Genomic DNA, 27,855 nt, shown 5'->3' with positions numbered 1-27,855 from the left:
AAATAATGCAACTTTAGAAATGGTGATTTTAGAAGGGTTTAACACGGTCATCACAGCGCAGTTTATACACAGACACTCTGTGCTTTTTAAAGACCTGTCCAGTGGGAGTCACCGCTATCTCCCGCCCCCGGACACGGTCCGCCCGCTCTGCGCTCCGCCGGCGCGCGCACACATTTTATGTTCCGTTTTCTGGGGACAAAGGCCGCTGGAGCCCCGAAGCGTCTGCTCCTTCCCTGGTAGGTGCCGGCAGGAGGTCCCGTCACACGCGGCCCCGCTCCGGAGCGCAGCGAGGATAGCTTTAGGCCGAGGGTCTGAGGGAAGGGAGAGGGAGAGAATGGGTGATAAACCCCAGGGGACACCATTCTCATCCTCTTCCCAGGAGATTATGGGTGAGCACCTCCTGGGGGTGGGGGGGTAGGGTGGGGGGTGGGGGGGTAGGGGGTAGGGTGGAACCCCCTGAGTGGGAGGGGGGGTGGGTAGGGTGGAATCCCCTGGGGGAGGGGGAGGGGGAGGGGGTAGGGTGGAATCCCCTGGGGGAGGGGGTAGGGTGGAATCCCCTGAGGGGTTTGTGGGGGGGAGGGGGCTAGGGTGGAATCCCTTGAGGGGTTTGCGAGGGGGGTAGGGTGGAATCCCTTGAGGGGTTTGCGAGGGGGGTAGGGTGGAATCCCTTGAGGGGTTTGCGAGGGGGGGTAGGGTGGAATCCCTTGAGGGGTTTGCGGGGGGGGGGGGGGAGGGGGTAGGGTGGAATCCCCTGAGGGGTTTGTGGGTGGGGGGTAGGGTGGAATCCCCTGAGGGGTTTGCGGGGGGGGGAGGGGGGTAGGGTGGAATCCCCTGAGGGGTTTGTGGGTGGGGGGTAGGGTGGAATCCCCTGAGGGGTTTGCGGGGGGGGGGGAGGGGGGTAGGGTGGAATCCCCTGAGGGGTTTGTGGGTGGGGGGTAGGGTGGAATCCCCTGAGGGGTTTGCGGGGGGGGGAGGGGGGTAGGGTGGAATCCCCTGAGGGGTTTGCGGGGGGGGAGGGGGGTAGGGTGGAATCCCCTGAGGGGTTTGCGGGGGTGGGGGTAGGGTGGAATCCCCTGAGGGGTTTGGGGGGGGAGGGTGGAATCCCCTAAGGGGTTGGGGGGGGTAGGGTGGAATCCCCTGAGGGGGTGGGGGGGCAGGTGGTAGGGTGAGTGGTAACCCTTGGGGTGGGGGGTAAGGTGAGTGGTAATCCCTGGGGTGGGGGGTAGCACCTTTCCGTACAAAATGCAGGATATACTACATCTGCCCTTTTATACCCTCCCTTCACTCTCCAAAGCCCTGTGTACTTCCTGGTGAAACAACGATTCATGTGTACTTTCAATTTAGTACGCTGTACTTCTCACAATGATTTGATTTATTATTGTTGTATGTATTGGGATACAGTTAAAAATACTGTTTCTTGCACGCAATAAAGACAAAAACATACCATTCATAAATACATAGGGGAGAAGGAAAGAAGAAGATGCAGAATATAGTGTTGCAGTTACAGATAGGATGAAGAGAAAGAGCAACTTAATATACAACAGATCCATTCAAAAGTCTGATGGCAACAGGGAAGAAGCTGTTCTTCGTTCAGCTGACACATGTTCTCAGACTTTTGTATCTTTTTCTCGACAGAAGAAGGTGGAAGCGGGAATATCCAGGGTGTGTGGAATCCTTGATTATGCTGGCTGCTTTTCCAAGGCAGTGGGAAGTGTAGACGGATTCAATGGATGGGAGATTTGTGTGATGGACTGGGTTACATTCACAACCCTTTGTAGTAGCAATGTGCTCTGCTGTTAACTCGGGAGATCAAATGCAGGTTGGGTGGTTGGTTGCTTTGGAGCGTGGTGATCCACTAACATGCTGACTGTTCTTTTTGTTCTTTTACCTTCACACCCCCCCCCCCCCACCTTTCACTTGCTTAAAACCTTTTTAACTTTTCTCAGTTCTGATGAAAGATAATTGACTTTATGTTAAGTCTGTTTTTCTTTCTTCACAGATGCTGCCTTTCTTGCTGAGTATTTCCAGCATTTGCCATTCTTATTCCAGTATTTGCATTTCACTAATGTGTGTGTTTTCCAGAATTCTTTTGCAACATGGTCTTGTTTGCCAAATTTTCTCCTTCTGTACATGTTCGTGATTCTATTAGCAGTGCCCAAGTCCAAATCATATATTTGTTCTTTTTTAATGTGGATTCAGCACTATAGAACACCACATGCAACCCTTCTCCAGTCTAAGCACTGTTTTAATTGAAAGAAACATACAAACAAGGAGGACTAACCAGGAACTCTGACTACTGATGGTGTTGGTTAATGGTCCTACTTCACTTGCTATAAAGCACTTTGGGGGTTCTTGAGGTTGTGAAAGGCTTTTGTTCTTTATGGTTGAATATTGCCATCAGGTATTGCCTTGATATTTGGAACATTCATCTGAACCACACACTACTTTCTTTCAAATGATTCTGTCACACACACACAAACATAAGAACATAAGAAAATAGGAGCAGGAGTGGGCCATCTGGCCCTTCGAGCCTGCCCCGCCATTCAATAAGATCATGGCTGATCTGTCGTGGCTCAGTTCCACATTCCCACCCTCTCCCCATAACCCTTAATCCCCTCTCTTATCAAAAACCCATCAACCCGCGTCTTAAAAATATTTAGCGAGGTAGCCTCCACCACTTCAACGGGTAGAGAATTCCAGAGATTCACCACCCTTTAAGTGAAGAAGTTCTTCCTCAACTCCGTTCTAAACTGCCCCCCCTTTATCTTGAGGCTGTGCCCCCTAGTCCTACTGTCCTTTCTGAGCAGGAAGAGTCTCTCCACCTCTATCCTATCCATCCCATTCATCATCTTATACGTCTCAATGAGATCTCCCCTCATTCTTCTAAACTCTAACGAGTACAAGCCTCTCCAGTGCTGAAAGTGCTACCAGTTGAGTCTTAGCATGTTGTCATTGTGTAAGTTGCATTTATATTTGTGCAAAAGTTTAGCTGACTTTCTTTCAAAAAATATTTGTTTTTATTAGTGACAAAAATGGCCCTGACACAAGTTTCAAGTGCCAAGTGCTTTGAAGGATATCAGAAGGTGTATGAGCATGAAAGGTGAGTGAGTACAATCAGCTCCAGCAGCAAGCTTTCTTTTTATTCCAATAAATAATTTATTACTGGGATTCCTTTCTGTTATATAAGGTAGCAAACATTTTATTTCCACACTGGTTAAGATAAATAGTCGTTTACAGCACAGAAACAGGCATGTTAGCCAACCTGGCTGGTGGTTGAATATTGGACCATGTGACTGGTGGTTATAATCCAGATGAGTCTCTTCCCATTTAATCCACCTTTATAGGGGGGACAATTGATGAACAGTGGAGGACTTTGAAAGCGATCTTTCACAGTGCTCAGTGAAAGTATATACCAGTGATAAGAAAGGACTGTAGAAAAAGAGATAATCAGCCATGGATATCAAAGGAAATAAAAGAGGGTATCAAATTGAAAGAAAATGCATACAAAGATTAGTGGGAACCTAGAGAACATAAGAACATAAGAAATAGAGGATTGGGAAATCTTTAAAGGTCAGCAGAAAGCCACGAAAAAAGCTATAAAGAAAAGTAAGATGGATTATGTGAGTAAACTAGCTCAGAATATAAAAACATAGCAAAAATTTCTACAAATATATAAAACGAAGAAGAGTGGCTAAGGTAAACATTGATCCTTTAGAGGACGAGAAGGAGGATGTAAAAACTGGAAATGAGAAAATGGCTGAGGCATTGAACAGGTATTTTGTGTCAGTCTTCACAGTGGAAGACACAAATAACATGCCAAAAATTGGTGGCAGGAAGGCTATGGCAGGCGAGAGCCTAGAAACTATTATTATCACGAAAGAGGTAGTGTTGGGCAAGTTAATGGGGGGGGGTTAGAGGTAGACAAGTCTCCTGGTCCTGATGGAATGCAGGGTACTAAAAGAGATGGCGGGGGAAATAACAAATACACTGGTGGTAATTTACCAAAACTCGCTGGACTCTGGGGTGATTTCCGCAGATTGGAAAACAGCAAATATGACGCCACTGTTTAAAAAAGGAGGTACAAAAGAGGCAGGTAACTATAGGCTGGTTAGCTTAACTTCTGTAGTAGGGAAAATGTTTGAATCTGTCATCAAGAAAGAAACAGAGAGACATCTGGATATAAATTGTCCCACTGGTATGACACAGCATGAGTTCATGAAAGACAGGTCATGTTTGACTAATTTGGTGGAATTCTTTGAGAATATTACATGTGCAGTGGACAATGGGGAACCTGTCGATGTGATGTCTCTGGATTTCCAGAAGGCATTTGACAAGATGCCGCCAAAGACTGCTACATAAGATAAAGATGCACGGTGTTAGCAGAGTGGTTATGTATTAGCGTGGATGGAGGATTGTTAACTAATAGAAAGCAAAGAGTGGGGGTAAATGGGTGTTTTTCTGATTGGCAATCTGATTAGAGGTGTGCCTCAGGGATCAGTGTTGGGACTGCAATTCTTTATGATTTACATAGATGATTTGGAGTTGGGGACCAAGTATAGTGTGTCAAAATTCGTAGATGACACTAAGATGTGTGGAAGAGCAAAGTGGGCAGAGGATGCTGAAAGTCTGAGTGGGCGAGGGTCTGGCAGATGGAGTACAATGTTGATAAATGTGAGGTCATCCATTTTGGTAGGAATAACAGCAAAATGGACTATCTAAATGGTAAAAAGTTGCAGCATGCTACTGTGCAGAGGGACCTGGGTGTCCTTGTGCAGGAATCTCAAGGAGTTGGTTTGCAAGTGTAGCAGGTAGTTAAGAAGGCAATGGAATTTTGTCCTTCATTGCTAGAGAAATGGAGTTGAAAAACAGCAAGGTTACGTTGCAGCTGTTTAAGGTGCTGATGAGGCCACATCTGTGTACGGTTTCGGTCTCTTTACTTGAGAAGGGATAGACTGGCACTGGAGGGAGTGCAGAGGAGATTCACTAGATTGTTTCCGGAGTTGAGAGGGTTGACTTATGAGGAGAGGCTGAGTACACTGGGGCTATACTCATTGGAATTCAGAAGAATGAAGGGAGATCTTATATAAACATATAAAATTATGAAGGAAATAAATAAGATAGAAGCAGAGAAGTTCTTTCCACTGGCGAGTGAAATTAGAACTAGGAGGCATAACCTCAAAATAAGGGGAAGCAGATTTAGGACTGAGTTGAGGAGGAACTTCTTCACAGAAAGGGTTATGAATCTGTGGAATTCCCTGCCCAGTGAAGCAGTGGAGGCTCCTCATTGAATGTTTTTAAGGCAAGGATAGATAAATTTTTGAACAGTAAAGGAATTAAGGGTTATGGTGAGCGGGCGGGTAAGTGGAGCCGAGTCCACAAAAAGATCAGCCATGATCTTATTGAATAGTGGAGCAGGCTTGAGGGGTCAGATGTACTACTCCTGCTTCTAGTTCTTATGTTCTATCATCTAATCCTATTCATTTCTCCATTTTGCACTTAACTAACTTCCATCTAATTGCATCTATGATATTTGGGTGGCATGGTAGCAGAGTGGTTAACACTGCTGCATCACAATTCCAAGGTTCAATTCCAGCCTTAAGTGATTATGTGTGGAGTTTGCACTTCTCTCTATATCTACATGAGTTTCCTCTGGGTGCTTTGCCACAGTCCAAGGATGTGCAGGTTAGATGGATTAACCAAGCTAAATTGCCCCTTACTGTTCCAAGATGTGTAGGTTAACTGTGACAGATGTGTGGGGTTACAGGGATAGGGTGGGAGGGAGGGCCTCAGTAAGATACTCTGTCAGAGAGTCTGTGCCAAGTTGATGGGCTGAATGGTCTCCTGCACTGTAGAGATTTTATGATTTTCTTAATGACTCCATGCTTTCTGCATTCTAATCACTCGAGGTAAAGAGGTTTCATCTGACTTTTTTATTGGACTTATTACTGTCTTGAATATGTGGAATTCAAAACCATACACACACGCAGTTTCTCTATATTTATGCTGTCAAACCCCTTCATACTTTTAAAGAACCATGTTAGCTCATCACTCGGCCTTCTCTTTTCTAAGAAAAAGAGTCCCAGACTGTTCAGTCTTTTCTGTAAGTATTAACTCCTCAGTTCTGGTCTCACTCTTGTGAAACCGTTGTATGCCTAGTCCACTACCTCTATATCCTTTTTGTAATGTGGAGACCAGAATTGTGCATAGGTCTAGCCAAAGTTTGACAGGAATTTAACATAACTTCCGTGCTTTTCAATTTTATTTTCTGGAAGTGAATCCTAGTCTTTTTTTTACTTCCATTTTTTATTATCTTGGTAAATTGTGTTGCTACTTCAAATGATTTGTTTACTCCTGTGCACTCCTGGGTCCTTTTGCTTTTCTACCCCGTATCAATTCTTCTTTTCAAGAAGAATATTTCCACCATATTCTTCCTACCCAAATGCATCATCTCAGAATTATCTGCAGCGAAATTCATTTGTCCTTTACCAAGTGCCCATTGCAAATGGGTGGCGTAGTGGTTAGCACTGTTGCCTCACAGTGCCAGGGACCTGGGTTTGATTCCAGTTTGGATCACTGTGCGGAGTATGCACCTTCTTCCCTTTTCTGCTTGGGTGCCCTCTGGGTGCTCTGGTTTCCTCCCACAGTCCGAAAGATGTGTTGGTTAGCTGCATTAGCCATGCTAAATTCTTCAGAACTGGCGCCAGAGTGTGGCGATTAGAGGACTCTCACAGTAACTTCATTGCAGTGTTGTTTAAGCCTACTTGTGAGTAATAAATTTTAAAAAACATATTTATTTGTCATTTACATTCTCCTTCTGCAAGTTTATTAACATCATCTGTCTTGTATTTTTTCCAGTCTTCAGTATTAACTATGTCTCCCAATTTGGTGTAATTTGGAAATTTTGAAATTACTTCCAATTTCACAAGTCCTAGTCATTTGGCAGACACTAAATTGAAATATGCTAGTTACTCAATAACATTTTACTTCATATTTTAGAATGATAAAACAGATTTTAAACTTTCTTATTGATTAATTTAATGCCTCTGTTGAAGGATTGAAACAGGAAGCAAAAAAAAACTACAGGCCAGTTGGCTTAACATCTGTGATAGGGAAATTGCTGGATATTACAGTTCCCTTGATGGCTTTGCAGATTTATGTTGTAAGCAGCCAAACCACACAGACAAGAAAAGTCCTCTGAGGCTGGTCAAAATCAGTGGGAGGGTAGAGCTGTAGTGCCTTTAGGGTTATGGAGGGAGGGAAAGAATTGGCAGGGTTTTTACACTGATCACAATCCCACTGGTAATGTATATCGACATTGGACACATACGCGCAGGGTTGGATTTGGCTGCGATGAAGCCTCAGTGAGAGAACCTTCTGACGTTCCAGCCAGGTTCATATGAAAATTGAACACCTGGGTGAGGTACCAGAGGAACAAATAATGCCCATATGATGTACCCCTGGGAACAAAGTACAGCACAGGAACAGGCCCTTCGGCCCACCAAGTCTGTGCCAACATACATGCCCCTCTAATCTAATTTTTTTCTAGCCTCTATGTGCTGCATATTCTTGTATTCCCTGCCTATTATTGCATCTATCTAAATGCTTCTTAAACGTTGTTATAGAATCTGCCTCATCCTCCAGTAGCACATTCCAGGACTTCTTCACCCTCTGGAAAAGCTTGCCCCTCAGATCTCTCTCAAACTTTCCCCCTATCACTTTAAATTTAGGGCAGCACAGTAGCACAGTGGTTAGCACTGCTGCCTCACAGCACCAGGGACCCAGGTTCAATTCCTGCCTTGGGTGACTATGGAGTTTTCACGTTCTCCCTGTGTCTGTGTGAGTTTCCTCTGGGTGTTCTGGTTTCCTCCCAGACTCCAAAGATGTGCAGCCATGTTAAATTGCCCCTTAGTGTCAGGAGATCAGCAGGATAAATACCTGGGGTTATGGGGATAGGGCTTGGGTGGGATTGTTGTTAGTGCAGGTTCGATGGGCTGAATGGCCTCCTTCTGCACTTTAGGGATTCCATGCTCCCAAGTAATTGAATCATTGACCCTTAGAGAAAGACTCTGACTATTGTGCATCTGCAAGCCTAGATCCCAACATTGTATTCAGGAAGAGAAAAGAGTGGAGGAAACTAGCTGAATATATTGCATCTTGCAGCATCCAGTGGCTGTCTTGCATGTCTCTCCCCAGGTAGACATTACAAGATTGTTTGCCCTTGTTTGATTTTTCTATCTCTGCTTCTGTTCTCAGAAGATGGATAACATGTGCCAGAAACGTCTTGTTGTCCCCCCTCAATTACAGGCTCAGAATTGCCATTTTAAAGGGCTTTTAAATGGCGGCCATAAGCAGCTTCTGTTTGCTTTATTTTGCGTTGGTTGTGACATTGGCTTATTGCTACATCACTGATATCAGATAAAGTCCATGACCAAAATGTGGCTGTGGGACAATTGTATGTGGAGAATGAAAGAACTTGCATTTCAGTAAAACATGTCACCGCCTCAGGATGTCCCAAAAGCTTTACAGACAATTGAATAATTTTTGAAGTGTGGTCACTGTTGTAATTTAGGGATATCTCTCAATCCACCTGGCACAGGGTATTAGTCAGTTCATGTTTCCCTTTGCTAAATGTAGTAACACTGAAACATTTTCAGAATAGGTGCTTCAGATCTCAATGCATGGAGGACAAATACTTCAAGTTTAATTTTGGATGATCCAAAATCGGGTTAAAACATTTTAATTATTAAGTGGGCTTTAGTCTAACATATGCGATTATACAACCATGAGATAAAAATAAATTAGTGTGGATGCTGTAGTCTGAAACAAAAACAGAAAATTTTTGAAAATCTCAACAGAGATTTGCATCTGGATGACCCTTCATCAGAGCTACCAGGGTGGCACAGTGGTTAGCACTGTTGCCTCACGTTGCCAGGAACCTGGGTTCAATTCTGGCTTCCTGTCACTGTCTGCAGGGTTTGCACATTCTTCCTGTATCCGCGTGGGTTTCCTTCAGGTGCTCTGGTTTTCTCCCACAGTCCAAAGACGTGCAGGTTAGGTTGATTGGTCATGATAAATTGACCCTAGTGTCAAGGGATTAGCAGGATAAGTATGTGGCGTTTTGGGAATAAGACCTGGGTGGGATTGTGGTTGGTGCAGAGTTAATGGGCGCTGTAGGGATTCTATGATTCCACGTTAGCTCTGTCTCTCTCCATAGATGCTGTCAGACCCACTGAGATTCTGCAGCATTTTCTGTTTGCAATACTACCTTGAATATATCTGGACAGTATATGCCTTTTCTGTCCTTTTCCACACCAAATGTTTAGGCAACCCTTGCTTGTAGAAACCAGAAATTTGACATGCTAAATCAGTTCAATGCAGTGGAACAAATTGAATCATGGCCTTTTATTCCCATCAACTATCCAGCCAGGAGGGGCAAATGATGGAACTTGTTCTTCTACTACATAATAACTTTGAACTTAAAATATTTTAGAACAAGCATTATCATATTTAGGCTTCAGGTAACAGAATATTTCCTCCTTTTTCCATTATTTTGTTCCTTTCTACAGGCAGGCTATAAATCCTGCATTGTTCCTGTCCTGACCTCCCTATCTTATGAATGGACCCTGATTTAAACATTGGACTTTGACAGCACACCCTCTGAAAGAGTTATTTTTCCAGGATCTAATGTTTTCCACAAGATTAAATTGTATTTTTCTATTACATACCTCTGTTTCTCAGTCTATAGGCTCAGCATACGTAGCAACGAACATGGTAAATATATTCCATGTAATTTTAATAATTGCTTGCAAAATAATGCTTCCATTTTAATCTTATATAATCAGCTGTAGAACAATGTCTTTGTCATTTGCTTACAGGTTAAGTGATTGATGGACATGACACACATGCAGTGGAGAGATAATTTTAGTTTGGCTACAAATCTAATGTGCTGTCTTGTCTCTGACCACTATCGCTGTTTCCATCACTATTTCTAATGGTGCATGACATTGCAGTGTAATTAAGCACCTTTAGAATAACTCCTGGGCTCAAACTTTGTTTAAGAAAATAACCTTAGCAATTACAATGGAACTATTTCAGCTTCCTATGTGAGGAATATTGACAACGAATGGTTAGCAAAGTTTGACTGGGCTGTTAATCATTTGATTTAACTGTAGCTATGCTGTTATGCAGCTAAAATCTCAGCCCTCCATGTGGCATATTGAATACAAAGAACCAGAGTGAGGACGATACAGCTGATCGAACCTGCTCTGCCATTCAGTGTGATCGTGACTGATCTTGGGTTTCAATTCCACTTTCCCACCTGCTCCCAATATCCCTTGATTCCCTGAAAGACCAAACATCCATCTATTTCAGCTTTAAATACATCCAGTGATGAAGCATCCACAATCCTCTACAGTAGAGAATTCCAATATTTTACAAGCCTTTGGGTGAAGAATTTCTCCTCATCTCAGCCCTAAATGGTCATTCCCTTATCCTGAGATTGTGTCCCTATGTTTTAGATTTCCCCAGCCAGCAGAAACAACTTCTGTGTCTACCTTATCAAGCTCCTTTACAATCTTGTAGGTTTCAATGAAATCACCTCTCGTTCTTCTAAATACCAGAGTATACAAGCCCAATTTACCCAGCCTCTTGTCCTTCTGAACCCAGGGACCAATCCAATGAAGCTTCATTGTATTGCCTCCAATGCAAGTATATCCACCTAACCCGCACATCTCTGGACTATGGGAGAAACTGGAGCACCTGGAGGAAACCCACACAGACATGGAGAACATGCAAACTCAACACAGACATTCACCCGAGGATGGAATTGCACCTGGGTCTATGGTGCTGTGGGACAGCAGTGATACCCACTGTGCCACTATGCTGCCCAGTAATTTTAGGGGTCCATATCCAGAAATCAATAATAGCTTGTAGACATGTACAAAAATAATTTAAAGAGTTAATGGCCTCTGTGAAATAAGCTGTAATCATCATTTTGACCTGATAGAGGTTTATAAGATGTTGAGAGGTATAGATAGGGTGGATTCTCGGAGGCTATTTCCCAGGGTTGAAATGGTCACTACGAGAGGACACAGGTTTAAGGTGCTGGGGAGTAGGTACAGAGGAGATGTCAGGGGTAAGTTTTTCACTCAGAGGGTGGTGAGTGAGTGGAATCGGCTGCCGTGGGTGGTGGAGGCGAACTCATTGGGTTCTTTTAAGAGACTTCTGGATGAGTACGTGGGATTGAGGGTTCTGGATAGACCTGGTAGGTAGGGATATGATTGGCGCAACTTGTGGGCCGAAGGGCCTGTTTGTGCTGTAGTGTTCTATGTTCTATATGTGATGCGTGTGAATTGACTGTTCCAAACTGATAGAGACCAGGTGACCTAAAGATAATACTAAGCGTGTCTATAATATACATACAATTATTACTCATTATGAAGTATTAAAAAAAAGTCCCTTCACACCCTACATTAATTTTTGGCTGGAAAGGGTAGTCCATTGGATCTCTCCGATACCCTGGACTTCATCTAGTCATTCCTAGTTTCTGTGCAGCATGTCCTTGAGTGGCTGGTTGGGAATTTGTTGCTCATCACTAACCATGACTCAGTCAAGGTAGGTGAGGACAGTCTAGGCATTTGCTTTGTTTTTGCCTTTGTGATGGAACACTTTTCTAACTTCAGTGCTTACCCAGACATTATGATGAGGATCAGAAACTGGTTCAGGAATGGTAGATTTGCCATTTTTATATTGTTCACATTGACAGGTTGTGTTACCAAATCTAAAAAGTATTTAATTTTTGTTTTGAATGACAGCTCAGAGTTAAAATGCAAGATGCGGTTTGGAATCTATTTGCCTCCAAAAGCAGAGCGTGTGAAGTGCCCTGTGTTATACTGGCTTTCAGGTAATTTGCCTCCTGTCTCTGAGACTTCCTACAGTCCACAATAATTTTATGTGGTTCTAAAAATATGCTTTTTCTTTATGAATGTAGTTTAAATTTAACAATTTGTAACTGAACCAGTGAATTGATCTTTAAAAGAAACTTCTACATCCCTTCAGTATTTCACTAGTAACTTACTCATATATTTGGAGATTCATCAGAGAAATAGGGAAATAGTTTTGAAATGAGGCTGCTGGTATGGGTTGCTGCTAGAAAGATAAGACAAGCTTTTAGCTCAATTGGCTGGATAGCTAGTTAGTGATATAGAATGATGCTAACAGCACAGGTTGAATTCCTGTACCAGCTGAGGTTATTCATGAAGGTTTCGCCTTCTCAGCCTTGTCCCTCGGCTGAGGTGTGGTGATTCTCAGGTTAAGGACTGAGTCTATGGTCATCTGGCACTATGATGACTTTAATACCTGATGTTGGGGATTTTTTGCTTACCTTAAAAATAAAGCTTTATTAAATTGATATAACTTCCTGAGGCACATTACATCACCTGTTGAGGTAGCAAGGATTCTGTAGAGTAGTCGACAGTGTGAGTACTGTTAAATTGACAGGGCTCGACCTGTTGCCTGGTTAAGGGATGAAGTTAGAAAGATGGATATGGGGGCCTTGTTAGAGCAAGGCCCGGGGATGGGATGTGGACAGGGTGTCAAGAAAGGCAGTGGAGGGTTCGGGACACTCATTTCTGCCTCAATTCTCCATTCCCGAGCCTCTTCTGTAACATACAAAGTAAACACAATATTGATTAAACACTATTTCTTTTACTCTAATATACCAAAACGATCCCCTATTCAACTTGTACAATGATCAAAAATCCTTGTTCCAGATATATTTTTTTCTCAAATGGGTGCTTCATCCTCCATGAACAATCCAAAGCTATTTTCAGCTTCTGAGAATTTGCTTCCTTCCTTTTCTGTTCCCAGCCGGATAACTCCTAATGCCAGAACTGCCTTTCATGGTGAGGGACAAATTGGAGGTTCTTCCTTCTAACCAAAGCGGGGGAAAATTCCAGATTTGTTTAAACCCTCATAAACTTGGTCTCTTGAATTTGAGCATGAGCTCTCACCACATTCTGTGTGGCGAACAATAGAGACTTGCTGTTTCTCTCTGCTCTTTCGTTCTTGCAGACTGGCCTGTCAGTGCTGTTCATTGAGTATTAGGAAAGCCGTGCAATCTGATCCTACTAAGGCTTCCTTTGGGCTTCTTCCTTCCCAAAGATCTTCTCTGTGATAACATGAATCACCTAGGCCAAGTGTCTAGGTAGAAATGCTGATTAGCAATTCTATCTTGGAATTCAATAGACAGTTAATGTAAAACAATTTACGAAACATGACATTCTAACATCACCTTGTTATAAGCTTGGTGAGGTGCATTTGACGTGGGATAGCATGATAACTCTTGATGATGGTAATAAGTGCTTCCATGTAGTTCAATAGCTCCAAAATTCTCATGCCATTCCACTATCTTGCTCCCAATTTCCAATTATAACTGAATGAAAAAATTATTGGTTCAGATTTTGCAGTAAAAGCGGCAGCGAATGTCACTGAAACTGCCAGCCCCTGGAATCTGACATCTGGAGAATAACTTGGAGATCCAGAAGTTGCTGCCATTGATTCAACACAGTTCCAGAGGCTGTGCTGTTGAGTATAATCAACGGGAAATGAGTTGAATGGACAGAACTTCCAGTGTTGCTTTTATAAACCGCAATGAAGTTAAACCTTGTTGAGTAAGATGTTGCTGAGTTTTAATAATGTACTAACTAAAGTATTGCTGAGCACCCTCATTGGGACTGAAAAGCTAATTTTGTATTGAATTAAGGTCAAGTTTTCTCATAAGACTTTACATTTAAAACATATTTATGTTAGTTTCCATCTTAATCAAATAATTTATTTTGCTACCTGAGAATTTAAAGTGAAGAATATGAATATACTCACCCAACAGCAAACATTAATCTAATTGCTTACCTGACATCATTGCTGCTGCACACCAAGATACCCTCTTGATCTGGCATTATATTTAAACTGGTGTTGGGAAAAGGGAAAACTACCCCACAGCGATTTCTGGATTTTTGTAGGAATCTTTCTTTGAGCTCAGTGATGAATGCCATTGCTTTGGCACTGACTACAGAGTCCAGCACATAGTTGTCATTCATGTGTGGTCATTCACTAATGCTGAGAATTAACTTGAGTTCATATAGATACAGTTGTCTTTGGAATGGTGCCATGTCAGTATGTCTGAGGCTAAACTGACTCATATTTCAAAAAAAAATATTTTAGAGTCTGCAATTGACTCACTTTGAGACTTTAACAGTTTCTTTCTATGCCAACATATTCTGACAGAAAATTACTTCTTGGTTATAGCCATCACTCTAACTAAGGAAAAACGTCCTTCGCAGTGAGTGATAAGGCAGCTACACAAAGTACTTAATGAGTACATTCAGAAAACGTTGAGTTTTGCCTTTCTAAACAATAATGAATTAGTTGTGGGTGGCTGAAAACCTTCATTTGAGCTATGACAACACTGACAGCTGATTCAGCTGCGGTTTGAGAGACGTTAGCTTTAAAACAATATATTTTGCCCTGCAGGCCAGGTAAAACATTATGTACTTGCACTATAAACCAGCATAAAATAAAAAGTCTGTAGTTTGTTTGCAATTATGTGACACTGATTTTCTTTATTGGATTTTGTGTTTTTAGTAAGAATACAATTCTCATTTATGCAGTATCTTTAATGCACTTCATGTACCCAATGGCTCATTACACTTGTAGAATGAGAGGAAGAAGACATCCAAATGGAAATTAAGGGGGGAGGGGATTATTGAATGCTTGAGAGGAAAGATGAGTTTTCAGAATCAATGTAAAGGAGGAGACAGATTTCGGGAGAAAATTGCAGAAACATGGACTAGCACAGCATTGAAGGAAGCCATTCAGTCTATCAAACTTGTCTTGGCTCTTTTGAAGATTAATCCCATTACACTTGTTCCAATACTGTTTCCACAAATCCCTGCAATTCCATTGATTATTTATCTGATTCCCTTTTGAAGGCTACTATTTAATTTGTATCTGCCATCCTCACTGGCAGTGCATTCTAAATCCTAACTGCTTGTAGTCTTTAAAACAAAAAGCTTTTCCTAGTGTCACTTCTGGTTCTTTTGCCAAACACCTTAAAATTATGCCCATTGGTTATCAACCTTTCAGCCCTTTTTAAATAGTTTATTTACGTTATCTGAATCCTTCAAGATTTGAAACAACTCCATCAAGTCGCCTGTTTACTTTTCCTGTTCTATGGAGAACAGCCCTAACCACTACTTAATGGCTACGTAACTGGTTCAAGGGATGATTTATGTTCTAATAAATCTCTTCTGTATCCCCTCCAAAGTCTTCACATCAATTCTGAATTTTATGCATCCATTTGTAAAGCCTAGGAGCCTGTTTTGTTAACCAGTCTACCATCCCAAAAGTTTGTGTGCAAACACCCCAGCTCTCTCTGTTCTTGCAGTCCCACCAGTTAGCTTGTATTGTCTCTCCTCATTCTTTTACCAAAACCTGTCTGAATTGAAGTTTGACTGTCATGTATCCACTCATTCCACCAGTCTATCCATAATCTTCTGAAGTTTATTGTTAACTTTCTTCTGCACTTCTACACTTTCAAGTTTCACACCAATTGCAGATTTTTGAAATGTGCCCATTACCCACACTCCTAATTATTGTACTGGACCTTGGCGAACTCCACCCATTCCAGTGCGACAACCAGAGAACAAACAGAGGTAAGCCTTGGCACTACCTGTGAAAGAGGTGCTCGGGAAGCCAGAGTCAGAAGAGAGTGCAATCATGGAGAAGGTTTTGGAAGTAGAATGGAGTAAGGACATGGAGAGATTTGAAGATGAGGATCTTAATTTTAAGTTTAATGTTTGGAGCTGGGAGTTCAGTGACAGTAGGTAATGACATAACTGGTGGATGAGTAGGGCTTAACGTCAGGCAGTCATGAGTATTTTAGAAAAGGTGCAATTTTATGATGCCATTCTGTTGAGATCAGTGATAGAATTATAGAATCCCTACAATGCAGAAAGACATTCAGCCCATCAAGTCTGACTCTTTGACAGAGCATCTTATCCAGGCTTACCCACTGCCCTGTCCTCGTAGCCTCACATATTTATCCTATACATCTTTGGACACTAAGGGGCAATTTAGCATAGCCTATCCACCTAACCTGCACCTCTTTGGACTGTGGGAAGAAATTGGAACACCTGAAGGAATCCCACGCAGACACAGGGAGGACATGCAAACTCTACACAGTCACCCAAAGTGGGAATCGAATCTGGATCCCTTGCGTTGTGAGACAGCGGTGCTAACCAATTTGAAGAGCAAATGAATTTTATCCTCTGGTGATATAATCCTTGAGCATTTCTTATCTCAGGTAGGGGTGGAAAATCATTTTGATGCTAGTGAGAATGCAAAGTCCGCATTTGAAGATCATTGTGAAATATTGACAAGCATTGTAAGTGAATCGGGAATTGTAAAATACTAAAAGCAATACAGAAAAGTTTGAGGAAAATTTGGAATTACGGTAAATTTTCCCATTCATTCTTCCCAAGAGGGAGGTGGAATAAAGACTGATGGGTAGAAATACTGTGACAGTAATGGTGTTCCTACTTTTGATGCCACCTTCTTCAGTTTTTCTGGTAAATTGGTACTCTGGCTGCTAACCCAATAAAGGGCTAATGAATCCCTCCTATACTGCGAGGAGGTGCAGGGTTGGAACCCTGAGAATGTTTTCCTATGCCAAATTGTGAACCACAATTAATTAGTAGCAATCAATCTGCAGCTCAGGAGTGGCATTCACACACTTGATTTTAGTTAATTTGTAATATTACAAGGGGTTTTTTTTTAGCGAATCTTCTCTCTCACGCACTGCACATGCACACTATCCATTTGGGGAAGGGTGGAAGAATTGCCAACGCTGATTATCAGCCTGTTGAGCTGCATAATGAACTTGAACCCAGTGCTTCTGGTCCAGAGGTAGGGATGCTACCACTGCACCACAAGACCTCCTGTATTATTACATGGTGAACTTTTGTCATTCATTGTCGCTATGCACTTACTGGAGGATTCTGTCTGTCCCAATCTGCTGTCACTGTTCAACAATTTTTTTGATAAACCCTCCAAGTGTCTCCTCCTCTGGCTTGGCATCTAATTCTTACATCTCTATGGAGTACTTAGGACATTTTTTTACTACCTTGTGCATGAATTGATTGATGAAAGGTCATCTATCAAACATAATTCTGTCTCTGTCCACACATGCTGCCAAGAACTGCTGAGTGTTTCCAGAATTTTCTGTTCTATTGTGTAAATTGTTGACCTGTTTTTAATGGTTTCTAAGCTTCAGGGATATTAAGTCACGATGCTAATATTAGATTGAAGAGCTGGCAAATTTATCGAGCGTAAGCATCAAGATGGGCAGCTGAATAATACAATGTTGAATATTGTGTGCATTTTGGAAACTCATTAACTCCCATGGTTATACTTATTAAATGTTTTACATTTTAATGTGTTTTTTAAGAGTGCCACATATGCTGACAAAGCTATTGTAGAATGACCATAATTGGAGTTGATTTAGTTTTAAATTTTGCAAGATTCTGATTTTGTGGAAACGTGTATAACTAGTCAAGCTTGTGGCATCAGATACCTTACCTCAGCATAGACTCTGCTACAAGTTTCATTTTGCTACTGATATTTCTAAACCTGACTTCCTTCTGACAATATGTTAATTAGTAATCACAATACTAGTAATCAGCACTTCATCAGGGCAGGATGGGAGGGGAGGGTGTTGCAGGGCAGATTGGGCAGGGGGGCGGAGTGCAGGCTAGGGAGGGGGTCGGTGGCAGGATGGGGAGGGGGGCGGGGTAGGATCGATTGCAATCAGTCAGGGGTTTGGAGAGTTAGTCGGGGAATTTCTGCTTTTTATTTTGCCCAAATTTACATTAATTAAAGACATTGGATGTAATAATGCCCAATACTGATGTCCTCAAAGAGCAAAAAAATCTTTGTAAACTACTCTAATAGAATCCTTCCAGTTGAATGTTTTAAAAAAAACTGCTCATTAAATACAGTGTGGAATCTTGAATAGAATTCTGCACTCATCCTTCCACCCAGCATGGTTCTTAACAAGGTCAGTTGCTTAAAACCAGAAAAACACATACTCTGATAGTGTTTACCTGCTCCTCCCTGAAATATTTATGCTAACGTTGGGATGCAGTATCCTCCCCAAAACTTGCCCTTGTCTGTTAGCCATTTGTGTGCATGACCATTGTGGGAGAGCCATGAGTTTTCTCTGAAGCTACCCCTTCATTCGGAATGTCCTCTGGTCACTTGTTGCTATGAATGAATTTTTAATTTTTGCTTTAACACGAATGCCATTCAGTTCTCTATCACGATATTTGTGGCAATCAAATACATTATCCACATTTCAAAACTTCTTTGTTTAAATTATGCAGTCCTTTAAATCAGCTAAGAAGGGAAAACTTTTATCCATTTATATGAATGTTAATCTTGAAGTGCTGCATACACTATGTTGAGCAGTATTTTACAATGTGGCATTACTTCATGTGTGTTTCAAATACCACAGAATTCAATGCAGCCACTGGAAAATGCTTAACCATCAGCATGTCCGATAGCAACTTTTTTTTTCACAATTTTGCCACAGCTGCTTTAGTTTTCCATCAGTTTAGTTAGATCTATTGCTGAGTCCCAAAGATTATACTGTCATTCTGTCTTTGCTGCTGTCTTGTGGCTAAGTAATATATTTGTGTGCACAGCGCAGCTTCTTCTTTTGCCAGACAGTATGTAGAACCTTTTTTGATAAATATTTAGCATTCAAGATAGGTTACAGAAATATTATAGTATTTAAAAAAAACCTTCCATCAGAAAATATCTTTATGCCATTTCGAAATCAAGTCCTGACTGCATCATGGAAACCACACGTGGCCATTTGGCCCAGTATACCCACCTTGTTTTCTGCTGTTCACTTATCTTGGAACTATCTACCCTCAATCCATTTTCCTATTGCCTATCCTTTTTACATATCTTTTTAAAAGCTTTTCCGGTTCCCTTTTAAATGCTGCTGTGGTTTCTGCTTTAGCAATGTATGTTAAAGCATTACACCTCTACTAACCTTCTAGTGAAATCATATCTTCCTCCTCTACTCTTTCACTGGCTATCTTCAGTCTGCAGCCCCTTCTTTCGAATGTACGAACCCAGTTGATATCTTTCGCTGTTCATTCTCTCAACATCTTCTATTATTTTAAAGACCTTAGACTCTTTCAAACATTTCTATTTCAGTTAAAATTTCCTATTTCTTAATAACTATAATCTCACTCAAGATACTATTCTAATTTACTGCAGTCTTTCTCTGGTTCAATTATTATAATAAGTTGCCCAGAACTATATGCAATATTCCATTTGTAACCTAGCTAGTGTTTTGTGTGAATTTAACATGAATATATCCTTACGTAACATCAGAAATCCAGAATTCCATTTGCCTTTAAATGGTCTTTTCTAACCACTCTCTTGCCTTTGAAGATCTCTGGTATCTGCAACCCTAGATCTCTAAGCTCTTACAACAGTCTTATTTTCTAAGGATACTTTAACTGTACTAAGCTATTTTTTTGAAAGACAAACAAACAAATATGAGAGTTCAGTCTTCTAAGCTGAATCCTTTCTTGGTTTTGTGTAGGTTTAACATGCACAGAACAAAACTTCATAACCAAAGCAGCAAGTCAGCAGGCAGGAGCTGAACATGGCATTGTCATCGTGGCTCCAGACACTAGTCCCCGTGAGTACAAAACATTCCATTTGATTTTGTTTGTTCACACAAAATTAGAGTATGCGCCAAGTAGCTTAAAAAATGTAAACTGAGCTGCTTTATATAACAGACTTTCAAGTTAAAAAAAAAAGTGATTGTGACCTTAAAAAGTTTGAGTTTCTGCCAGTTATGATCAATTGAATATTGTGAATCTCCTTTGCCAATGCAGTTGATCAGAAAAATACATCATTCTTGTGGTGATACATTGGCAGAGGTGAGAACAGTAGCAATGTTTATAATTCATTTAATCCACTTTATGTTCTGAGTGGCTTTGTAGGTCAGTAATGTGTATTGTCATTCCAGGTGGCTGCAATATTCAAGGTGAGGACGATAGCTGGGACTTTGGTACAGGGGCTGGGTTTTACATAAATGCCACAGAGGAACCTTGGAAGACAAACTACAAGATGTACACATACATTACAGAGGAGGTACTCTGATCGTTGGCTGTATTTTTCAAAATTGAAAATGTAATGTGTAATTTTGAAATGGGATGAATGGGCCTCCAAGTTGTTTGATTAATCAAGAGTAGCGTGCTGCTACCATAGGCAGGCTTCCAGCCATAGCTACATGCCAAGACTATATTGGATAGCTTCTCGGGGTTCTCAGATGTGCTGGCAACTGATGACCAGGCATTTACCCAAAAGAACCCCCCTGACGACCAGGCATCAAAGTGCTCACATTCTGAGGAAAGAAAGGCTATTCAAGCTGAAGCACACCTTTCTATGGTCAGTCAGAGTGATGTTTAATACAAGATTCAACATGAGCATCATAGGGACAGGCCTCCATTCACCCCCCTCAGGTCTCTTCTACCAATCTGTTACATGGCTGATCTGCGACAGAGCTATATTTAGCTGCCTTTGCTCCATATTCCTTGATACCCTTTAACAAATGATTAGTTTCCCTTCTATTTGTTTGTAGACTTTTGGGAGTTTAGCTTTCAATGCTATTCACTAGTGTAAGTTTTTAGAGTGAACCTCAGCCTGATAGCTTTCTTGTAAGTGTATCTCAGTGTAACAAAGATGTGTTGTTACACACGGGTTCTTATCAGGACAGCTCCATACTGACATTTATAGTCAGTGTCAGTTGTAGCAATATCTTGGGAGTCCCATGTGCCATGATTGGAGAGCTTGATCACATAATACTGCCCTGTCACGTGAGCCTTCTGTCTCCAAACAGCAAGGGATAATCAACTAATGAAACTAAATTATATTCTGGCAAAAGATTGTCAGCATGAAATATTGACTCTGTTTCAGTCTCCGCAGATGCAAATTGACCTGCTGAGTATTTCCAGCATTTTGTGATTTTTTTTAATTTCAATAATGTGCAGCATTGGAGTGTATCTCTTCCTGCCAGTTAATGTGCGATTTATAATTTTTCTCAAGACTTTATCACTATACCTTCATTAAAATCTATAAAATAACCTTTGCATTGGGTTTCAAAAGCAACTTACATGCTTATGCAGATTGAAAACTCAATATTTCTATATAAACAGGAGTGAAGTATTAAAAGATCCTTTGATAAGAGTGGCTGTATGTTTTTCCATTGTGAAATATATTTTTGTTTTTGCATGTATGATCCATATTTTGATTAATACAAATAAATTTGTTAATTACTGTTTCTTTTTCCCTCCCCCCTCAGTTGCCTCGTCTGATAAATGCCAATTTCTCTGTTAATCCTGAGAAGATGTCCATCTTTGGCCACTCAATGGGTGGTCATGGGGCTCTAATTTGTGCTTTGAGAAACCCTGGAAAATACAAGGTACATCCACTTCTGCGCATGAATAGCTGGGTTAGAATACAAGTTTCATATAATATGTCCAGCACCTGAACTACTTAAATTTGATACTGTGGAATGTCTGCTTGTTCTAGGTCTGTGGCAGGACTGTTGCTATATTATACTGTGTGGTTGTAGTTTTAAATATTTTCAGCCATGCTTCTGACTTCATTGCAAACAGCGCATTGCCTGGAAAACATAATATGAGTTACATACTGAACTATGTAGTCCAAAATCTGAAAGATTGCTGATTTCTCTGAGCTTACCTTGAAAACCAAAAGCTGCAGCACAGAAGATGCTGTATTCTATTTTGAATTGTTAGAACAATCCAATACTACACCTTCTATTAACTCTAATTTCTCTCCTACAATCTGCAATGATCTCTGTTCAATCATTCTCTGTGGCAAAGTGTTCTGCACTCGCTGCATTAGAAAAAACTCCTCACTTCTCTGTCCTCTCTCTATGATCATTTCAAAGTGATGACCTTTCAGGACTCTACAACTAATGGCAATGGCTTTTAAATAAGAGACATTTAAATTATATCTGGTTTGGCTGCTGGGCTCCTGAGAATGATGAATATGATCAACATGCTGAAAAGCAGCATCTGTTACATTGGACAAGAAAGTCTCAGTGCCGGGAACATGGGTTCGATTCCAGCTTTGGGTTGACTGTCTGCACGTTCTCGTTGTGTCTGAGTGGGTTTCCTTCCACAGACCAAAGATGTGCAGGTTAGATAGATTGACCATGCTAAAATTACTCCTTAGTATCCAGATATGGAGGTTAAGTGGATTAACTATGGTAAACACATGGTGTAGAGGGGAGGGCCTAGGTGCGATGCTCTTTCGGAGAGTCAGTCTAGACTCAATGGGCCAAATGGCCTCTTTCTGCACTGCAGGGATTATATGATAGTTATAATTCAAATCTTTATAAAGATTTTGCCTTCACCAATGTTGCAAATTCTATGCATTCATCACTCTTCTGACAAAGGACCTCCACCTTAGTGTGAATGTGTTCCAGTTTATCCTAATGACATTTTAATTTGACATAATATCCAGAATTTGAATTTTTCATGTTACTTACTATATTGTGTATGTATTTATCTCCAAATAGGTTGATGCAAAAATACAAATTTTGGAGCAAAACTTAGGGAAATTAGAAAAGACAGAGTAGCAAAAAGAATTATTTCATTGAGTTTGATTTTTTTTCCACTTCAGGAAATGACCTTGTTGCTACCTTAAAGAATAAAGCAACAGACTTAGTAAAGTAACCTTTAAAGCCTTTATGTCAAGATGTCAAGGCCTTAAGGAAGTTCTGATGAAGTGTGGAAGGGATTAAACAAACCAGGGACAAAGTAGTTAGCTGTGTTATGAGGCTGGAAAAGCATGCTTCCAGCACACTATTCTGATTCACCATTGGGAAACTTTTGCTCTTTATTCATGTAGAATATACCTGTGTCCATACATTTGTCTCTCTCAATCTACCTGTACATTAGATTGTACAATATATAAATATATCGTATACTACATTATTACAATGAACAATAAATGCTGGCCAAGCCAGCAACGCCCACATCACACACAAATAAAAAAAAGGGAGTCAAGATCAAGTGGAATCTTGAGATGAAGTTGGAAAAGAAGTCAGGAATAACTGGACCAGGGTGCAAACATGGCATAGTATCCACTTTAAAGTCAAACATTCAGTCTTTTTTTTCTGTATTTCCATTATAAATTCCAGTGTCCAAATTTAGAATGGAAATTGCCTATGTAAACTTGTCACACTTTAATGCACCTTTTCACCAGTGGCAGTACTGTAATGAAGTTGCTGAAAGTGAGCAACTTGGTGCCGTTGATGATTGGACTTTCTTTTATTGGAGGTGGGCATTACCCCACCAGCACTTAAGTGGGGCGAATGTTACCAGTCATTGTCAATCCAGGTTTGGGTGTAGTACAATCATGCTGCAGGCCCACACAGGCTGATTTGGAATGGTTGGAGTGTATTTATGAAATTTCATTCCACTGCTTACTTAAAACATTTAATTTTGGTTGCGCATACGCTATACAAAATAAGCTAAAAATGTATAATGTCATTTTCTTATGTATTTCAATATTACTGTTGCCTGCCGCATAGTCTGTTGTAACCCTTATACGGTGGACAAATAACTACGAGTAGACGTCTTGTTAGTACAACCAATATTTATTTAAACCCACGCAATCAATAATCAATCACCCACCTGACCAACAATAAGTTATCTTATAGAAAATACTAGAATTCAAGTTCAATACAAGACCTTGATTTAACTTTGCGTGACTGACAAGTACCAAAGCATATATTGGCCTTTATCTGTGTGCTGGTCTTGATAGTCGTCTGTGTAGTTTGGTCCTTTGGTCTGACCTGGCACTCTGGCTCTGGTCTTTCTTCCTTCATTCTCAGGTGTGGTGGCTGTCCTTGTGCTGGCGATGGTCACCATTGTTGTAGCTCATTCGTGGGGTCAGAGAGAGAGAGATTCCTGGTTGTGCAACACCCTTTATACCCCGTTTGGTTTCACGCTCCTTTTTGGCCATTGCCAATCAATTGATCAGGACTTCATCACCCTGATCAACAGAGTCCGATCAGATGCTACCACACCGATCTCTGGGTGTGTCCCTAATGGCCATGTCTGTAGGCACATAGATCACATACCTCCTTTCTAAATAAGGGTTCATGGTGTCCTTATGTCTGGTACACAACCCAGTGTGACCAGAAAGTCCCTTTCATCCTGGAGATGACCCATATCCTGTTTATTCACTTGTCAGGGTTGCAGCCTGTTTGTCTCTGTCTTTAAACTGCAGTCTGTCAGTTTAGTTTTTTGCCCAATTGTCCCAGAGTGCTTTACAAAACGTCATTTTAGATGGCCCATTTGGTCACATTATCCTTGCACAATATTCTGAGAAATGCTAATATCAACATTATTCCATACTCATGCCAGCCTTGTTTAACCACTACCACAAATGTTTTCATGCACCTTTATATTTGTTAAATACTGATTTATATTTAAAAAATGTTCATTATATGTTAATTTAAAAAGGAGCAAAACATTGGGTAATTCAACATTGAATTTTGTAGACTGAAACACAGTCTGCTCTAAGATGTATTTGCTATATTGAAAATTGAGATGAAATATTAATTTGTATTTCTGTTTTTGATGCCTGATAATATCTCGACAGTCTGTATCAGCACTTGCTCCTATCTGCAACCCTGTGCAATGCCCTTGGGGCCAGAAAGCATTTACTGGATACCTGGGCTCTGATAAAAGCAAATGGGAGGTAAGGCTATATTGCCAGAAGGAAATATATTTTTAAATTTTAAGTTGCCAATTTTTCTCCTGAAGAAGGTGAAGATTTTTCTATATTGGGACACTAACACATTTTATATCCTTTTGGCATCCCCAGTGAACTTCCCAGTCTTTTTATTGCACAGTTCATAATACTACCTAGAATTGGTTCATGCTATGGCAATATTTTTCATTCCTGTATTTTCATAGCTTGTGTGAGTAAAATGTAGAGTTTGTACTGAACTCTGTTTGCTTTTGTGGATGCTAAGGGGTGATTGTATTCAAACTCAGCTCGCCAGAAATAGACGAGCCCTCTTGATTCACTCGTTGACCCTGCTGCACTGCGATCTCCTGATCCTGGGTAACTATATGACTCTTGTACCCTGATCCAACCTTGCCACCCACTGGCTCCCCTCCTCATGATCCAACCATCCAGAATATAATAATGAGTGCTGTGAAAAGAGTGCATGGCTCGGCTTCCCCTGGCAATCCAGTGCTACAGAGAAGCAGTTCCATTTCAAGTGGGGATTTCCAGCCCCAGTTAGAAATGCAGAGCTCCAGCACAGTGCAGAAAAGAAAGAGCAGACATTCTGACAATGATTGCCACTCCTTGAAGGATTCAAGCCTTTATTAAACATGTAGAAACTACATTGCTTTGTATGGCTAAGATGTTCTAGACCATCGTTTTTAAAATTATTCTTGCCATATGTTTGCTTTCCCTCTATTAGCAAAGTTTACAAATTAATATGAGTTTCCTATATTAAAAGCAAGTAACAAAGGTGTTGGTAAACAAGCAGATGAACCACTTACCTCAGTCTTAGCCTGTGTAAATTGAGGAATTTATTTATTCCTGATAGGAATATGATGCTACTTGCCTGGCAAGAACTTATTCAGGACCTCTCCTGGATATACTTATTGACCAAGGGAAGGATGATCAGTTTCTGGCTGCAGGACAATTACTGCCCGATAACTTCATCACAGTATGTACTGACAAGAAGATCCCTGTTGTTTTTCGGCTTCATGAGGCAAGTGTCCAGGGTTTGAATCAGCCAAAAAAATGAGTGAGATCTTAATCCCATACCAATATCTCTTTATGATTTTAACAGTTTCACACTTTGTTTTCTGCAGGGATATGACCACAGTTACTTCTTCATTGCTACATTTGTTGGCGATCATATCAAGCACCATGCAAAGTACCTGAATGCTTAAGAGTCATCAGAAGTAATGAGTATCTCAACTGTGCCTTTTAATCATGTAACAGTCGTAGAAAATAGTGAAGAGCTTGCTACTCGTGACGTTCCAGAATGATGAACTGTCCTTTGCCCCGATATGGTGTCTAGTGGGATTCTGAGTTAGCTAATTTGCTTTGTGCAGTTCATCTTGGGAACTGACCTGTATCTATCTGAAATCATTACACTTGAATTGTTTTTGAAATTGAAGTCATCATGATGCCCATCCCAACCCAAGGAAACCAATCTGTGAGCACAACCTTGGAATAAAGTCAATTAAGCAATAAGTTAAATAGATGTATCTTTGTTTGGAACAGCACACTGCCATCATTTCAACAGACGAGCAATATTTCACCTCGAGCACACTTTCAGAGCTGGCTGAAGTTCAGGCAGGGTTACTGTCATTTTCTATTGAGTAATCTGTGATGATTTTTCAACAGCAATTTGAACTGGAATACTCTGAGCTACCAAGGTCGGATCACAAGTTAGCTACAGCTTCTGGGTTCATCACACAGACCGCAAGGTATGGTACTTAAATGCAAAACAACCATTTTGTTGCTACCAATACAGCTGCCGTAAGGACTGTTGCTTTTCATTATCATGGATACTGAATTGTATCCTCTAGTTGATTAGATTTCATTCTGACAAACAAAAACATTGGTTGTCGTAAAGAGCAGCAAAAAAAAAATCAGTTTCAGCAATCCAAATTTAGTGCTTGAAAATAACTACCTTGCCAGTTATATTTAACGATTGAATCGTGTGCTGGGGCTGGGAGGTTAGTGGAAAAACAACCTTTGAAACCAAAGCTTGGAGCCTGCCCTCAAAATTTAAACATCATTAAAGTGGCACAGTGGTTAGCACTGCTGTCTCACAGAGGCTGGATGGCTTTTTACTGCATTGTGGGGATTCTATAGGATGTGGGTGTTGCTGGCTAGGCCAGCATTTATTGTTCATCCCTAGTTAACATTGTGAAGGTGTTGCCTTCTTGAGCAGTTGCAGTTCTTGAGGTGTAGGTACACCCACAGTGCTGTAAAGGAGGGTATTCCAGGCTTTTGACCCAGTGACAGTGAAAGAGTGGTGATATCATCCTGGCTTAGAAATATGACTGACTTGGAAGGGAACCTTCAGGTGATGGTGTTCCCAATATTTGCTGCCTTTGTACGTCTAGATGATTGTGGGCCTGGGTTTGGAAGGTGTTGCCTGAGGAACCTTGGTGAGTTCCTGCATGGCATTTTGTAGATGGTACACACTGTTGTTACTGTCAGTTGGTGGTTGAGAGATTGCTACTGCTTCCACAAACATTCAATCAAACAGCTGCTTTGTCTTGAATGGTGTTGAGTTTCCTATGTCATTGGAGCTGCACTCATCCAGGCAAGTGGAGAGTATGCTAACACGTTCCTGACTTGTACCTTATTGACGGTGGTTTAGGCTTTAGGGAGTCAAGATTTGAGTTCCTTGCTGCAGGGTCCCTAGCCTTTGATGTGTTCTGGAAGCCAATGTTTATCCGGCCACTCCTGTTTCTGGTAACTCTCGTGATATTGATAGTAGGGGAATTCAGCAATTGAATTGGCATTGGTGAGGCCAAATTTAGAGTACAGTTTTGGTCACCTAGTTACAGGAAGGATGTAAATGAGGTTGAAAGAGTGCAGAGCAGGTTCACAAGGATGTTGCTGGAACTTGAGAAGTTGAGTTAGAGAGAGATTGAATAGGTTGGGACTTTATCAAATCTCCCCTCATTC

At 41.0% G+C, this 27,855-nt stretch overlaps 1 protein-coding gene across 2 annotated transcripts; it reads left to right on the top strand.

The window, feature by feature from the left end:
* Positions 1-218: 218 nt before the first annotated feature.
* Positions 219-26,403, top strand: esd (esterase D/formylglutathione hydrolase). 2 transcript variants are annotated; one of them, XM_080204217.1, is made up of 9 exons: positions 219-236; positions 3,025-3,100; positions 11,814-11,902; positions 19,676-19,774; positions 20,108-20,232; positions 21,443-21,562; positions 24,781-24,879; positions 25,745-25,912; positions 26,016-26,403. In XM_080204217.1, the coding sequence occupies exons 2-9, from the start codon at positions 3,033-3,035 to the stop codon at positions 26,094-26,096; spliced, it is 849 nt and encodes a 282-aa protein (XP_080060343.1). In that variant the 5' UTR covers positions 219-236; positions 3,025-3,032; the 3' UTR covers positions 26,097-26,403. The 2 variants fall into 2 exon arrangements, with proteins under 2 accessions (XP_080060343.1, XP_080060342.1); XM_080204216.1 differs by lacking the exon at positions 219-236 and adding an exon at positions 371-389.
* Positions 26,404-27,855: the final 1,452 nt, after the last annotated feature.

Source organism: Carcharhinus amblyrhynchos, chromosome 15 (genome assembly GCF_965287045.1).
Source record: "Carcharhinus amblyrhynchos chromosome 15, sCarAmb.v2.hapA, whole genome shotgun sequence".
NCBI lineage: Eukaryota > Metazoa > Chordata > Chondrichthyes > Carcharhiniformes > Carcharhinidae > Carcharhinus > Carcharhinus amblyrhynchos.
The sequence above is the reverse complement of the archived record's forward strand: the minus strand, read 5'-3'. Positions and strand labels throughout refer to the sequence as shown.